At 43.9% G+C, this 16,778-nt stretch overlaps 1 protein-coding gene and 1 long non-coding RNA gene across 2 annotated transcripts; both read right to left on the reverse strand.

Moving 5' to 3' along the window:
* Positions 1-3,197: 3,197 nt before the first annotated feature.
* On the reverse strand, positions 3,198-5,075 carry LOC109741702 (uncharacterized). The gene is made up of 3 exons (XR_006671156.1): positions 4,996-5,075; positions 3,825-4,863; positions 3,198-3,736 (listed from the first exon to the last, which is right to left on the reverse strand). It is a non-coding gene; the product is annotated as an uncharacterized lncRNA (long non-coding RNA).
* A 104-nt stretch (positions 5,076-5,179) lies between these two features.
* On the reverse strand, positions 5,180-16,550 carry LOC109741697 (uncharacterized). The gene is made up of 5 exons (XM_073511196.1): positions 16,213-16,550; positions 10,584-11,747; positions 7,540-8,286; positions 6,669-7,461; positions 5,180-6,587 (listed from the first exon to the last, which is right to left on the reverse strand). Exons 1-5 carry the CDS (start codon positions 16,504-16,506, stop codon positions 5,317-5,319), a joined length of 4,269 nt encoding a protein of 1,422 aa, XP_073367297.1. The 5' UTR covers positions 16,507-16,550; the 3' UTR covers positions 5,180-5,316.
* Positions 16,551-16,778: the final 228 nt, after the last annotated feature.

Here is a 16,778-nt window from a genome sequence, read left to right on the forward strand (position 1 = left end):
GACTCAAGTACCCAACAACTCACGATGCAGTTCACACTGTGAGCAATAGAAAACAAAATAAACCTGTATAAATATTGACATGTGGTGACTCAGTCTGCCGTCCATGAAGTTCAATCGATATAAGTTCAAAATTCGTATCCATGTGACGAATAATGCTGCTTTTCAAATTTTGATTCTCATACTGTACAATACATTAGTTAAAGTAAAGCCCTGTCCAAATCTCCGGATTTTAAAGTTGCTAGTCTCTGAAATTCATGTCTGCCCCTGTCTTTCTGACCACAAGGTGACTAGGATGTGTGCTAATTAATAAGATAGGATGCTGAGCAGTAAAGAAATCTCTAGTAATAAACTTGATTTGCACCAAAAAACTAAGGAACTGATGCACAAAAATGACTGCAAACAGGTTGGTGTCTCTTAAATATAATGTGATTCAAGGAATGTAGCCTAATTTAATTAGCAGCTAATGAATCTAGCAGGGAACTGGAGAGGCATGAGCAGGAGCAGATCTAGGGTTTACCTTGCACGGAGTACCTGGTATAGGAGTTGGACGGCGGTAGCGGCACACGTACGGATAAGGTGACCGCGGCGTACCACCTGCAGAGCGGAGGGGGTGAAGTTGACGGAGCCGAGAGCAAGCAAGATGGAGCCGGTGGAGCGAGGCGGATTAGATGAATGGGGGCTGGCGAGGATTAGGGGAAAGATGGATGAGCGTGACCAGGGTTACTGCTACTCACTTTTCTCCTTATAATACTGGTGCTAAGCCCACCGCGACGCCTGCTTTCTTGTTTAGTTTATGAGTATTAAAAAACGGGCTTGCTAAAAATCAGTCGACTGAGATTTAACCAAGTCTCAGTCGACCATGCAACATTTTTTCTCAACGCTTGCAACTTTTTTTTCTACCGGTTGCAGCATTCGTCTTGTTGGTTGTAGCATGTTGTCCCTCATCGATTGTAGCATATCGTCTCACCGGTTGTAACATCTGGCATTGACGGTTGTAGCATTTTAATCACACCAGCTGCAGCACCAATTTTCATTGCTTGTAAAACCGTTGCAACATTTTTCATCATCGGTTGTAGCATCTAGCCGTGCCGCTTGCAGCAAAAGAACTATGCTGACGTCACTCGACTGAGACTTGGTTAAGTCTCAGTCGACTGAGTTCTAGACAGACCCATTAAAAAATGTGCTGCTCGTCGAGATGTGTACATACGCACGTGCAACCACGAGGTTCGATGGGGAAGGAGCGGGCGTGCCAGAGCGCGAGTAGCGGTGGTGTCCAAATGTCTGATGTCCACACTGTACTTTTACAGCTCAAAGACAAAAGGTACCTAATGTGTCTGTTTTTCAGCGATTTTATTTTATTTTTTACTCCTGGAAATACACTAAAGCACTCGCACGATCATCTCTCTCTCTCTCTGACTCAAAATTATTCCCCACCAGCATGGGTCTTTTTTCTTTGTGAACCTCGAGTTGTATTTTAATCGAACCTCTAATGCGAGTGTAGTTCTTTTTTTTACAGTGAATCTCTAACGTATTTTTGAATCGTTGTAGCTCTCGAGACATGTCTTTTTTGTGTGTGTGTGTGTTCGAGACATGGTCTCGTGAGTATGCATATGACAGTACCATTGTATTGGATTGGGTCGAGTAGTCTGAGTTACCGGTATGTCTTATTGAAACTGCAAGCCGGCATGATGCTTGCGAGGTTATCTCCCACCGGGTAGACCTACTGAGACACAAAACCCAATAAAGACACACCGAGACCCAAGCCAGTATTATTTGCGGTCCAAGACAGTGCCAGTAACATGGGTGGTTTTGTAGTCGGCATGGCTACCCGCGGGAATAATTTCGTCACTCGGTTCACAGCATGAACGGGGCTGAACGTTACTCGGTTTACCCAGGAAGCCAACGGCCAGGCCCATCAACGGAGATGTCCAATAAGCAATAGAGTCAAGCGTTACTAGGTGTTATCATAGGCAATTAAGAGTGTATGTTACCTCAAGTAGTGGGCGTGCATTATTACATATTAAAGCACATGTAACGTAGCTATGTGGTAAGCCCGGGGGTATACCATACTCTACATAAGCCTACACCACGCCGGTTACAGGTTCAAAACCATTATATTCTCAAATCCATACCCAAGAACACCTCTATGTGTGATAGGATTAGGGCTTTTACCTCCATCGTACGTAGAGGGACTTGAACATGTATACTTCTTGTGTCACCCACTTGCGTCTCAAAATATCAAGCCTCGCTTCTCTTACCTCTTTTACAGTGAGATTTATCCCCACGACAACGCCCGCTTTTTAATTATAAAATGTTACTTGTCACGATGTGTATGCACTGTCTGAGATGCAACCTCAAGATTCGATGGGGTACCAGAGTGTGAATAGTAGTGGTGTCCAGATGTCCGATGTATATACTACTTTAGAGCATCTACATGTGCGGTCACCAATTCCGGACACTCAAACGTCTGCGGACACTGATCGGTCAGTCCTCAAATCATGTGGTCCACATCGATGTATCTCATATCCGATCCCCTACATCCATACTAAACCATGCAACATGGATAAAACTATGTAGATCATGAAATGGACGTATAAATACACAATCCGTTCACCAAAAGATCAACAACGGATCTCCAAAAGATTGCCAAAGTTCCCATAATGCTCATAAACGATGAATAAGTTTAAACTACATTACTAAGCACTTGAAATTAAAGTGGAGACGCCGGATCTTCACCACTTCCTCGCTGGCTCTTTGCCCTTTCGACGGCGTAGCTGTAGGCGTCGGCGGTTGGTGGTGGATTGTTTGAGCCGTCGGAGGAGGCGCCGTGGTCGTCGGACTAGGAGTTGGAGAGGACGATGATCCCTTTGAGCCGCTGGACGACCATGTCCTGCTGCCACTTGAGCTTCGCCAGCCTTCGCCGCCTTGTGCTCCGACTGCTTAATGGCAAGCCAGAGTGCCTTGGTGTTCTTCCGGCTGAGTCACCGAGCGTCCGCCTCTGCCCTCCGTGTCCACCTTGGACCTCTCGAGGGCAATGCGGAGGGCCAGCTCCTCGTCGTGAGCGGAGTCGGAGCAGCTGCCGGCGCGACATGGTGGACGAAGTGGGGTCGAGGTGGGCCGGGTTGACGTGGCGGACGCGCCTGGTCCGCCCCACATCCTTCCTACATTTGGGCTGGATATGAGGGACTTCGGACAGCCTGGACGTTTGAGGCCGTTTTAAGGCACCCAGGTGGGTCAGCGTTTTTTAACCGGTTAGTGACCAGGTCATTGACCCGGACGTTCGAGGTGGGTTTGGGTCCCAGTTGTAGATGCTTTTACAACTTGTAAACCAAAGATACTTGGTGCTTTCCATCGCTTTTAACATTTTTCAACTCCGGGCAATACAGTCAAGTACTCGTATGATCATCATCTCTCCCTGTCTCTTTCACTCGACAATACTCCGACCGGCATCTGCCATGTGCATTTCTTTTTTGTTTGTGAACCTCAAGTAGTATTTAACATCTAAAGTACTTCCTCCGTTTCAAAATATAGTGCTTCCTCTATTCCCGTGCTTCAACTTTGACCATAAATTTAACCAACGAGACCAACTGTGGCGGGAGCAAAAGTTATATTAGTGAATTCATGTTCAAAAGAAGTTTTTAATTATATAATCTTCGGCTTCACTTTCTGTCACGACTCGATGTGCTACCGCTGTCCTGACTGACAAGATTGGAACTTCTACTCCGCTGCCTTCCACCTGAAATGGATAAGAAGAAAGCTCATAAAATGTACACAAGATCTGCTCCAAGGCGTCGTGCGTGGGGGAGAGAAAGGTGGTTAATTACCATCTGGAGAAGGGCAGAGATATCTCCCACTAACAATCTCGTTGAGATGCATCGATCCCTGTATCAGCACTTGATATCAGGAGGTGTCAAGGTTTCAGTTGCTCTGCATATATGAACCAATATCAGGAGGTGGGTATCTATACGGGCAAGTGCGTACAATGGTTAGCAGCAGTTCAGTCCTGCGACCAACCTGCTGTCGCAACTCGCAAGGTTATTATTTTTTAGAATTGGAGGAGGACCCTGGACTCTGCATCTGGACGATGCATGCAACCACTTTATTAATTATTCACACAAGACCTTACAAAGTCATACAACAGTAAGACTGAAGCAACCGTCTAGGCAACAAAAATGTCGCTATTTCTATTCAATTGATGAAGGGATGCTGATAGTCTGGACTCGCAAGGTTATTTAGTTAACACACACAGCTCGGCAGATCAGATGCTTTACCTCTGGTACTCTGTAGGTAGGTACACGTGCACATGCATCACAGTAGTACTCCATTTTATTTCATGCAGGCTTTTGAATAAGCTTTGACGGCTTCAAGGTTGGCAGGAGAACTCTCTTGTTGCTTCAACAAGGCAAAAAACAGAGCATTTTACGGAAGGAAATAAGACTTCTCTAATGTGTAGGTGGAGAATCACACAGCAGAACTGAACCTAACTGGAAAGTAGTCAAGTTGTACTAAACCTTACAGGCTTTCATAGTCCATGTTCGGGTCAACCTTGTTAACGTCGATGCTTTCTCCCTGTTAGCACTGAGATTTTCTTCTGCAAGGCACTGCCAGCAGAAGTGAATTAACTTGACTCCTTTGAGGTACTGAACATCGTTGCCCAAATCCGAATAAAATCCTTGGCACTGCTAGTGTGTCTGAAGCTGCAGTACGAATAGTCAGGTGCTATCAAACGTCCTTTCATCCTAAATTAACTCCCACCCATTTTGTTTAACTTTCTGCAAAACTTACAAGTGAAAATTCACAAAAATGTACTGCCTGTCCGGTACCTCATCTCCATCCAAAATAAAGACCTGCACCCCTATCAATCTGAAGCAAAGGAAAAAAAAAGTACCAGAATAAGCGACATGTCAACAGAATACACAGCGGGAAAATATAGTTGACCAAAACGTTGAATCAAAGTGTAGGCGAGTAAACAGTTACACATGAACCGCAGCTTACAAGGATGGATCTCGCCGCTGTGAAATGTAATGAGGAATGTCCCCTTCATTTTTTTCCCTGTTTAAACTCGTGCATCCATCAGCTCAGTCGGTTGCTCGGTTTCATCAGTTATCCCAATGCCAAGCTGAGGAGATAGGATAAAATGCAGAACACAATTAGCCATTAGCCAGAACGACACAGACAACTTATATTTAGCTGACATATATAGCTCAGTAAATCAGATTGGTCCAGACCACCTGAAGACAACAAACTGCCTAAGAGGAAGAGTGCAAATGAAGTCCTATATATGTATAACTATGAGAACGAATGTGCTACATACTCCTACATTATGCAATAAGCAGTTTTCTGCCAGTGTGAAATACCTGTAGCCTTTATTCGCCTTCTTCTTCCGGCTGGCACATTCATCTCCGGTGATAGATAATACAACAATATCATAGAACAAAGAATGAATATGACTAAAATTTTGTTCCAGTTAGTTGCTAATGGCATATCCACTTCTTCTTCTTCTACTTCTTCTTCTTCTTCTTCTTCGTATTCTTCTTCTTCTTCGTATTCTTCTTCTTCCTCACATTCTTCTTCTTCTGATCCAAAAAGTTGTTCTGACCGTGTCATACCGAATGGAACATTAATCTTCGGATTGCCCTTCCCATTGCACCACTCAATCAGACTTGGACAGGTACTTGTAATGGCGAGTGATTTCAAGACAGCATGATTGCATATGCTTTCTGGCAAAGATGTCAGGTTGGGGGAATCACAGATTATAAGCAAGTGCAGAGAAATGAGCTGCCCTAGCCATCTCGGGAATGCTGTCATGTCGCTGCACTGCAGCCTTATTGTCTTCAAGGCCGTAAGCTTCTGCATGCTTGTAAGCGATGATGTCAAGTTGGGACGACTACTGAATGCAAGTTCTTCTAGGCAAATGAGCTGACCCAGCCATTCTGGCAATGCAAGGCGTTTGCAGTACACCAACCAGAGTGATTTGAGAGCGGGAAGGTTCTTGACACTTTCTGGCAAAAAAGTCAGTTTGTGACAGCCCTTGATGTCAAGTCTCTCGAGAGAAGTGCAGCACCCTATCCCATCTGGCAATTTTGCCAGGCTCCTGCACCTCCATAGCCTCAATTCTTTGAGAGCGGTGAGTTTCTGCACACTTTCAGGTAAAGATGTTAGTTTCCCAGGAGATGCGATCATAATTACTTCCAGAAAAGTGAGGTCCCCCAACCATTCTGGCAGTGTCTCGAGGCCCTTTATCGATATCAAGTATAGCTTCTTGAGGGAGGTGAAGGATTTGAAGACTTCTGGCAAGGCCCTCAAGCCACTGCAGGAGATAACATCAAATATCTCAAGGGTATTGAAGTGCCGAAGACTATGCCACTTGTCTCTTGAAAAATTGCAGTTTATTATTGACATCCTACAAAGAAGATTGTAAGACGAAACCTTCAAGGATACTCGTTCTGACACCATATCATCGCTGTTACTGTTATCCAAGCGCCAACACATACTTCTTGGGGGATATGGCAGGAACTTCAACTGTGGGCAGTCAACTATTTCTAGTTTATGCAAATTGGGGATAAGAATCTCTTCGTTTTCTGCACCTGATTGTGTTGTCAACCACTCCACCAAATTCTGCATCCCCTGTAAATTTATCACTCTTAACTTGATAAAAGTTGGGTGGCCTTCTCCATACAATTCCTTGCCGATTTCTTCAATATTGGGCATGTTCTCCATATACAGGCTTCTTAAATTTGGCAGCTGGCCTAACGGGGGCAGAGGATCACATATGTCCAGATCATAAAGTTTTAGGTAGGTGAGAGAGGGGAGGTGTGAGGCTATGTCGGTCATCCAGTTAGGGAAATCTTTGCTCAGATACCCTCGTATAGCAAGTTGTTCAAGAGTCCTAGGAGGTAAGAGCTGCTCCAGCACCAATTTACACTCCACTGCAGATGTCTCCTTCTCTCGATCCCACTGAAGACTTAGTCGCAGAAGATCCGATCTATCATGCAGTTTGGCTCTCTCGGCATCTTCTGGACTCATGACATTCTCAAGGCATTCAACTTGAAGATCAGGACAAGTCAACTGCGAAAGCTCCACTATACTGCTAAATCCTGTATTGTGTACCTCACGTACAGGGTGTATTAACCGTCCTTGCAAACCTAAATGCTCAATAGCGAGATCAGCCTCATGTGCTACACAATGATTAGCCGACGTGAATAGAAACTGGGTAAGAGTAGTCATTGTCTGGATGCCATTTGGAAAGGTAGTGAGAGATGTGTCATGCATGTCCAATGAACGAAGCTTAAGGTTATAAAACGAGGAAGGGAGCCTTTCGAGCATTATGGAATATGAAAGATCGAGATGCCTTAGCTTAAACAACTTACAGAATGAATCTGGCAGCAGTTTTAGCTTAGGACAACTGGCTAGGTTTAAAGATTCTAGCTTGTAAAGCAAGCCAAAACAATTGGGGAGTTCCTTAAGTTCATGGCAATCTGAAAGATCTAGCCCTTTCAGATTCCTTAGCCGGCAGAATGATTCTGGTAGCACTGAAACTTTGTGGCAGGAAGAGAGCTTCAAGAATACCAGATTTTGAAGGTCGCCAAAATTATTTGGCAGGTTTTCTAGCTCATGGCAATTTGATAGGTCCAAATGCTCTAAAGACTCAAGGGAAACATTGTCGCATAGTCGGGTTAGCATGGAGCAACCTGACAAGTTTAGGAATACGAGTTTTGCAAGGCCAACCAAAGATGTTGGTAGCTTATTAAGGTTGCTATTACCAGACAGGTCCAAATAGCGAAGTTTGTGGAGGCTACATATATTGTCAGGCATGGTTTCAAGTGAGCAATTGGACATAATCAGAGTTTGCATATTTTGAAGCGTATGGAGAGACCTAGGAAGTGATGCAATTGGCAAGCCCGACACATCAAAGTACCTAAGCAACTGCAGTTCATCTATGGAAAATGGTGGCATTACTAAACATCCACCTCTTTGTGAGGAACTTAGATCCAAGATACGCATGTACCTGAATCTAGAAAATGCATTTTTGGGGAGTTGCAGCTCTTGAGAATCCCTAAAATGGAGGGATCTAAGCTTGAGTGGCAGATGTTTGAAGGCATGGGACTGATTCTTGTATTTAATCAACTGTGCATGTCGGCAATGGATAGGTTTGTCCATTTTCTTTGGTTCAGTACCATCCATAACAAGGAATTCCTCAGCAGCAATTATTGTTACAAGTTCATGCACAAAATCATGCATGGTGATCTCCTGAGGAACTTTACTGTGCATGGAACTTGGACCAACCTGCAGAGGTAGAAAACAGAAATGCATTGGACATCTTACATATAGTTACAAGGTGATTAATCATTTCGCGACCAAATAATTGGAGATATTGTTGCGGAGACATATGTAATTGGAGATTTTGTTTAAATTATAATTGAGATCAATAACACATTTTTCTATTGATACCAATATGTTAACATCCACACACTAATATCAACATTAGGATTGTAATAATGTGGTACCATTGAACATAAGTTGTATGCACTCTCTCCATTTCAAAATATTATGCACATTTGCTTCTATTTTTTGTCGAACATTATAAAAATTGAAAACTTTAAAAGAAAAACATATCAACATCTACAATACCAATAATTTTTTTTGCACCAAAACCAATTTGCATATAATTTTCAAATGAAGGGAGTTGTATTTTTTAACAACATTTATTATCAGGAAATTCAAAGCCTCTTCATTGCTACCTCCATTTCGTAATATCTGTCCATTTGCATTTTTCACATCCTTTAAAAATGAAAATGGTAAATGGAGTACCTAGAAGTGTTGTTCTGAGAAATTTTCTCCTTAAAAGTGATTTGTGAAGAGAACTGTGGCAACAAAAGTAAAACAAAAGGGTTGTTTCCGAAAGTTTAAATGCAAACAATGTAAGGGGTTTAGACTTTCCATCTTTTTCCCTGGTCGATACAAGACCAATATAGGACGATAACGAACTACAACCATCGAGCGCTCTTGCACTTAGTCGGTTCCTAGCCGGCAATTTTACCATTAATGTAAGAGAGATTATATGTGTTCTTGAGAATAGCTTGTTGATCTTGGTGGGAGTTCATCCTAGTGACCTAGTGTTTTTCTTGTTGCCCTTGAAGAGTGTGCGCCTCCTAGGTGGTTAGGGTCACTTAGAAGCCTTCTAGTTGCGGAGGAGCTCAGAAATTTGTTCAAGGCCCGAGATTTCCTACTGTGTGTGAAGATCTACCATAAATGAGCTTGGAGTTTGTGTGCATGGATAAGGTGTGCTAGGTGAGCTTATAACTGGTGGTGTTAGGACTTCGTGTATGAACCTCCACCAACATGAACATAGAATTTCCCCAACAATTGGAACTATGGGATACATCTATGTGTTTGTGATCCCTTTATCTTGCTCATTTGCATTGCAACTTCCGCTCCCGTTTTGTACTTTTATTAAATTAGCATGTTTAGGATGTTCTAGGCAACTAGTCTAAAGAGGGTTAAATTGCCTAAAACTTCATAAGCACCTATGCACCCCCACTGGAAACACAACTTTTAATAGGCGTTGCATGAGTGTGTGTGTACGGTGATGGTGTAGTGTGTATGTGCGTCTATGTTATACTTGGTGCTTCTCAAAACAAAACACCACTCCCATATGTAATCCTAACAGGAATGTGCCACCGCCAACTTCCTCCACTCCACCTTTGAACTATCTGTCCTAGTTACCTATTGGTAACCAAAAAAACTGCTCGATGACCAAAACCGTGTTTTGAAGAATCGATAGAGCCCAAAGCTTAAAGCATCGGTGAGGGGAGTGAGTGGCGGTGGAAGATGAGTTTGGGACAAAAGAGGAGAAAACACGTCAATAGTGATTCGTGCGGTCTCTGGACCATCACTACATATGACCAATCATGCAAACATCTAAGGAGCAAATCCACAGTAAACATTCTATAGTTGACTAACAAGGGAACACCCCCTAGTAGTAAACTAGCAATAACTATAATTTTTACTACTATGGTTTTTGTAGTTTCTTTGGTTCCCTACTACTGCCAAGAAGGCACCAATCTTAGTCCAAAAGAGAAAGAGTATCCATCCAAGAAGACAATGGACATTGTCAAAACATGTAGTATACCTTGAGGGATAAAGTATATACACAACAAGTTTTTGCTAAAACAGAGTTATCAAATGTAGTAGATTAAAGAATATTCAAATATATAAAATTGCGATCCAGTTTTAAGGCGGAACATATGGACAAAACTGAAAAGTGATTTGGTGCTCTATTTTTGACATCGCTTTGTTCAACAAAGATTGGCTTTAAAAGAAAGAACCATTTATTAGGATAGAGAAACTCAAACAAAATTGGTGTGAATGCTGGTATATGAAAACGGTACTCCCTCTGTAAACTAATACAAGACCTTTTAGATCACTAAAATAGTGCTAAAAGATCATATATTAGTTTATAGAGGTAGTACTTTATTGCTTAATCAGAGGTCCACGTATTGGTTAGCACAAGGCAAGTATATAATAATACATATACCCTGTCAAAAGTAAGGAAGGAAACACGAGAAATGTTAGGCACTAACCGAAGAAGATTCTGAAATTTGAAGAAATGACATCCCCAAAAGGTACTTGAGGCATCTTTGACCATCATACCCTGGATAAGTATATCCAAGAGCATTCCATTGCTGGACCAGCCGGTTGGTGTCTATAATGAAGCCCTTGGGGAAAGCTGCCAAATAAGTGAAACATATTTTAAACTCTGACTTCATGTAGTGATAGCTCAACTTGAGGGATTGCAATGTTTCCTTTTGATGTATGCCTTTCAGACCCAAATCAACCATCCTCTCTTTTATATCTTGCCATGCTTCGATGGACTTGTCCTCCGACATTACTTGCCCAAAAGCATTTGCCACGAGCGGTAGGCCCCCACATTTTCCCGCAATAGCATATCCGATTTTTTCCAAGGTAGTTTGGTCATCACCAGGGCCAAATGCCCTTATCTTCATTAGGTCCCAACAATCATCTATTGACAAAATACCCAAATTGATTTGGTCATGCACAAGCGCGACACAAATTTTCCCTGCATTTGCAAGAACACCAGTGTGCAGGCCACTTTGCACTACGCGTTGGTTTCGCGTAGTTACTATAATCTTGCTACCATTCGAGCCATATTGTAACATCTGCTTCAATCCTTCAAGCTTACTAACATTTTCTTCCCAAAGATCATCCAAAACAATCAAATATTTTTTACCAGTAAGTTCATCTTTAAGACTCTGATGTAGAGACTGCAAAGTACAATTGTCAAGGTTGATACCAGTATTTATACTTTTGAGGATGGAACTCACAATTTTACGCAAATCAAAATTGGTAGACACATGAACCCAGGCTCGGATGTCGAAGATGTTGACCCTCTTGTCTCCATATACTGACTGGACCAATGTTGTCTTCCCTATACCACCAAGCCCCACAACTGGAATGATGGAGATATGCTCATTATATTCGGTTCCCAATAGCAAACTGATTAACTTGTCCTTTTCAGCACCCCTCCCCTGCATTCCACTTGTGATGCCTCCATCGCTGATGGCTGCAAATGTTTCTTTGCTTCTGCTCCCTTCAGTCGGTGTTTCACAAGCCAGCTTGAACACCCTGCCCTCGTTAACTAATTCTACTATTCTCTTCCCCACATCCTCCAAATTGTGGGGTCTGGTTATCCACTGGTATGCTTGATTGTTCCGGGAAAAGAACACCTTGAGCAATGAAAAATAATTGAATAGTGAAGTCACATAATTGTAAATTGAGTTTTGTACTTATCTAGGAAAGTTGGTAACAGAATTGCGTCAAATATAATTATACAAGGTAGGTTACAGTTGAAATTAAATTTAAACTGTGCGTAAACAGAGTAAGAGTCGTATTCTAATAGAACACTTGTATCCCTAGGCCTCGTATACAATGTGAAGGTAGACATACGATTGTAATTTATGTCAACATAATAGCATAGATACGCAGGGAAGCCGACGACGTGTGCCGACACCCGGATGGCTGCGTGCGATATTATAGTGGTGTCATGTGGAGGAACGCGCATAGTCAGGCCCCGTGAATGTAGTCATATTGGTGAACCTCATTAACAAGTATCGTTGTCATGCCTCGTATGATTGCTTGTTTCTCGGGTAATCGACTAGCGCCTCGGATTATTCCAACAAAGGGATATCGAGTAAGGTTTGAAGAGGCTGCGGAGTTGATCTAGAGGACGTCGTGTTCGATCGACGGAGCCGCTGCGGAGATCGGAGGGACCTATGATGAGATCTAAGTTGTTTGTGTTTGAGGTCAAAAGAAAGATCAAGAACTGTCAAAACGGTGAAAAGCAGTAGCAAGTATTGATCAAAGCGTGATCGGATTGAAGTCGGAGGGATCAACGCCTATCGGCGTGAGGTGAGTATTTAACGAAAAACTACCACAATTTGTCAAACCGTGCCCACAAACTGTCACTTTACAAATTTGTGCCGAAAACTACCACTTTCTTACCAATTTTTCCTTAAAAACTACCATGTCTGTAAATCGACCGATTCGTCCATTTTAAACGCGCTTATGACAAGCTTGGCCCGCATGTAAGTGCTAGCATGGCATCGTAAGGTCCACTTGCCAGGTTGACCGTTGACATGTTATGACAAGTGTGGGCCGAAATACTTTTTTGAAATGCAATCAGGTCCCTATAGATTTTTTTAGAAGCAACCGAGTCCCTGTAATATAAAATAAAAAGCAATCAGATCCCGCCGGCGAGCTCATCAACAACTCTGTGGGCGATGGCCGGTCTCTCTCCCGTAGCCCCGACGCCACAGCAGCCAGCGGCAAGTGGCGTGTAGGCATGCAGCAACTGCGAGAGTGGCAAGCGGCAGCAGAGGCTTGCAGCAGCGGCGGCGGCGGCAAGCGGGAGCAACGGCAAGCAGTGGCGGTGGCGGAAGCAAGCAGCAGCTGTGGACAACAAGTGGGAGCGACAGCAAGTAGCAGCAAGCGGCGGTCGCGCATGGCTAGCTAGCTCCGGCTGGCGCAGTGCGTGCATGAGCTAGCTAGCTAGCTAGCTCTGGCTACGTCCGTCGTGAACTAGCTAGCTTCGGCCGGCCGCGGTGAGCGCGTGAGCTAGGTAGCTAGCTCCGGCTGCGTCCGTCGTGAGCTAGCTAGCTCCGGCTGCGTCCGTCGTGAGCTAGCTAGCTCCGGCTGGCCGCGTGGTCCCGATCGAGGGTGAGCGGGCAGGGAGAAGTTACCACCACCTGGCGCTAATCAGGTTTAATTTTTGGCTAATCAGTCATTAAGTCGATGTGGTACTTTTTTAGTTAAAGATTAGAGAAAAAGTGATAGTTTTTGGCACAAATTTATAAAATGATAGCTTATAGGCACGGTTTGATGAATTGTGATAATTTTTTGTTAAATACTCCGTTCGGTGTGTGTACACGAGAAATATCAGGATTCTGCCTCCGTGAGATATTTGTCTTTGACATCAAAATGCTCTTTATTGCCAGGTACTATCTTTTACAAGAGTATCAACAATTTCTACGGCTAGATTTTCATCCACCCCGCACAAACCTTTCTTGGTGAGATTGATCGTCGCGGCGGTGGCGTACGTAACGCGTGTGAGCAGCAGCCCTAGCGACGCGTACGGCAAGATGCTTGCTTTTCTTTTTCTTTGAGGAAAGGCAAGAGGCTTGCTGGTGGCGTGCGCTTGTGCATCGTGGGGCATGAGGCCCAGGCCCGAGCATGCCTGGTGGGCGTGGCTTAATTAAGTTAGCATAGGCTGGCTGGAGGGGCAAAGCCGGGCGGGATCGGGTCGAGGCAGTGCGTGCGTACGAGCCAGAGGCAAAGGGCATGGGACACAGTGAGATTTGTTTTGCAAAAAATTGGAACAAGTCCCGGGAGGAACAGAGTTGCATACGGTGCACTAGGGCATTCGAAAAGAGATGCACGAGTGGTGCAAACCAGTACGTGTGTGGCGTGTTCTTGCTAAAGGAGAGCCAATGTGCAAGAGGGCTACACAAGTTTTTTTTTTGTTTTTTTAAGGATAGAGGGCTACACAAGTTGTACGTGCATTTTTTTGTGCATAGGCATCACTTTGAGGAATCTTTTTGGAGCGGAGATGCGCCGTGCCAAATCTCAACGTTGGCTGTGGACAGTTATGTACTCCCTCCGTCTCATAATGTAAGACGTTTTTTCAGTTGGCTAGTGTAAGACGTTTTTTTAACACGACACTAGTGTCAAAAAACGTCTTACATTATGGGACGGGGAAGTAGTTCAGGATTAATCATGGATATGTCAAGGTTGTTCGGACAAGTTTCAATGGAGGAGACGTGTGTTTAAGGCTCAGAGGAGTGTGGAGCATATCGTGGCAAGATCATGCATACACAGTGCATCAAGCAATGCACTGAGATGTGCAGGGGCGGACACAATGCGCGGTGCATCATGGTTGCTTTCGGAAATTTTCAGTTGGGTTGGACAAGGCAATCTGATGCCTCAACATGGATGTTTGTCAAAACAGAAGACGACGGAGATTTCAGTGACGATGACACAAGAGCGCGATGCTGATGGTGGCTGATTTCTGGGCCGTAGAAACACGTGGTGCAGTCCAGAGGACTTGTGCGGCTTCGACGGGACAATGGTGCAAGGTTGATTCAAGGCAATGTACACATTAGAGAGCTCGAAGTCGACGGGGCATGGGGTAGCATGTCGCAGCTCCATGGAGTCATGTTGAAGGTGGAGCTGGAGTTGATGGACGACTTCACTCTATGCAGATGGAGGGGCTACGTCGTAAGAGCTCAGAGAGTCGAAGCCTGTTTCAGCGGGAAAATGAGAGGCACCTGGCTCAATGATATGAAGGAGATGGGATACTCGGCATCGGTTAGTGATGATCGGTGATTCTCTGCAGTACGCGTTGAGTGGTGTGGGTTCGCGACCCTAAGGACTCGATGAGGATAACAGAGAGTCAGCGTAGTGATAGCGACTAGGCAAGTGGTAAGCACGGGACACAACGACGAGCCAATGCACTGGTGGTCAAACATGTGATCACACAAAGCGTGGAGAGGGTGCTAAAGCAGTGTTGACAAGTACCATATTCAAGTTGAAGACTTGTATATCGGTGCCGGTTGATGGATGAGAGTTGACATGAATAATTTGAGAGTGTAGATGACCGTATATTCTGTGGTGTTCAGTGCACATGGCAAAGTGCGGATGACAAAATACAGAAGGAGGCGAAGTGCTATAGCGACTGGAGATGTCAGAGGCTATCCGAAAAAGGGTGAGACTACAGCAAATTTTGACTTAGGGTGACACAGGACAACGATGAAATTCCTTCAAATTTGAGGTAGAAAGTAAAGAAAGAGTTATGATGTTGAGTTCAGATAACTCTTATATGTGGTGTCCAACATGTGATGAGTTGACTTTCACATAGATCAGTGATCAACCTGTAATGGTGTTGAATGGATATTCCGAAAGTTGGGAACACAAAGCTCGAGTACCAGCAGTGCTTATGGTATAATCTCAAATCCAATGTACATGGAGATTCGACACATGGATGAATCCAAGTGATAGAGAATATTCGTCAAGGTGGAGTTTGTTGGAATTGTGTTGAATACAATTTTACGAGATATGTTATAGGTGGACTTGGATTTAAACTTTGTGTAGACATGGTAGGAGTCGTGTCCTAATAGGGCACATGTGTCTCTATGCCTTTTATATAATGTGAAGGTAGACACACGATGTAATTTATGCCAACATAATAGGACAGACACGTAGGGGAGCGGACGGCGTCTGCCAGCAGTGGGCGGCATGCGGTATTGTAGCCGTGTCATGGAAATGAGCATCCATGGCCCTGGAATGCAGTCATATTGCCAAACCTCGTTAACAAATATCGGTATGACTGCTTGTTTCTCGGGCGATTGGTTAACGCCTCGGATTATTCTAACAGTTGCATCCTTTTACAGATCCGTTATCAATGCTCACATATAATTGAGTTGTACAAACAAGCAACAATTGCAGCAAAATATTTATACACATAAGGAAGGCTACATAAAAGAATATCCAAGAGAATAGAAGAGCCACAGTGGGGCTCCGACTATGAGATATTCGATGTCTGAAATCGATCCTGTCTCAACAGACAAGCTTAATCAATGATGAACTATTAATTTTTTGCTTCGATCACAGGGTAGGCGTGTAAGCAAGAAGCCGTACCTTTGCTTCGTTATTCTTGGTATCCAAGTCGTCCAGCAGGTCCTCAAGGTCGTAGGCGACTGATTTTAACTTCAGGAGCCACCGCCCAACTTCTTTCCCAACTTCTCCTCCTTGGCTCACCTTGTTGTCAGCATCATGCATCATAGCCGCCAGATCTTTCATTTTCTGCATCATTTTATCCACCTCACCTTTAAACTTCCAATGCAGAGCAATCTCATCCCCAACGATTTTAATTAGCCTGCTAGCGATTTGTTTCACCACGGCACTCACAATCATCTCCCCAACACCCACCATTGCTTCAAGCTCTTGCTATCGAAATCCCACGCAAGAGTATGCTGTGTTTGTGAAAGCGCAGCCAGGTAAGGAGGGCTATGCTTGTGGACTCTAGAATATAAAGACGTCTTTCGTTAGGTAGCCGAGCCTTGTTTCATTTTTTCCTAAACTATTGCGGTGTTAGTTGCACAGGTACGTCATCACTGCGATCCAGTTAGTCAGCTGTTTGAGCCAATAATCCAACCAGATGAGGACGATACTCTGTAACAAAATGTAAGGTATTTTAGTGTCAC

This window comes from Aegilops tauschii, chromosome 3, assembly GCF_002575655.3.
Source record: "Aegilops tauschii subsp. strangulata cultivar AL8/78 chromosome 3, Aet v6.0, whole genome shotgun sequence".
Classification (NCBI taxonomy): domain Eukaryota; kingdom Viridiplantae; phylum Streptophyta; class Magnoliopsida; order Poales; family Poaceae; genus Aegilops; species Aegilops tauschii.

Bases quoted from the DNA above. Each gene is read 5' to 3' on its own strand.
- LOC109741697 (XM_073511196.1), bottom strand. From the start codon at position 16,506: ATGGTGGGTGTTGGGGAGATGATTGTGAGTGCCGTGGTGAAACAAATC. The intron at 11,748-16,212 runs GTACGGCTTCTT...TCATTGCTCAAG, and splicing joins CCAAGAATAACGAAGCAAAG to GTGTTCTTTTCCCGGAACAA. The intron at 8,287-10,583 runs GTTAGTGCCTAA...CTACCTCTGCAG, and splicing joins AAATTTCAGAATCTTCTTCG to GTTGGTCCAAGTTCCATGCA.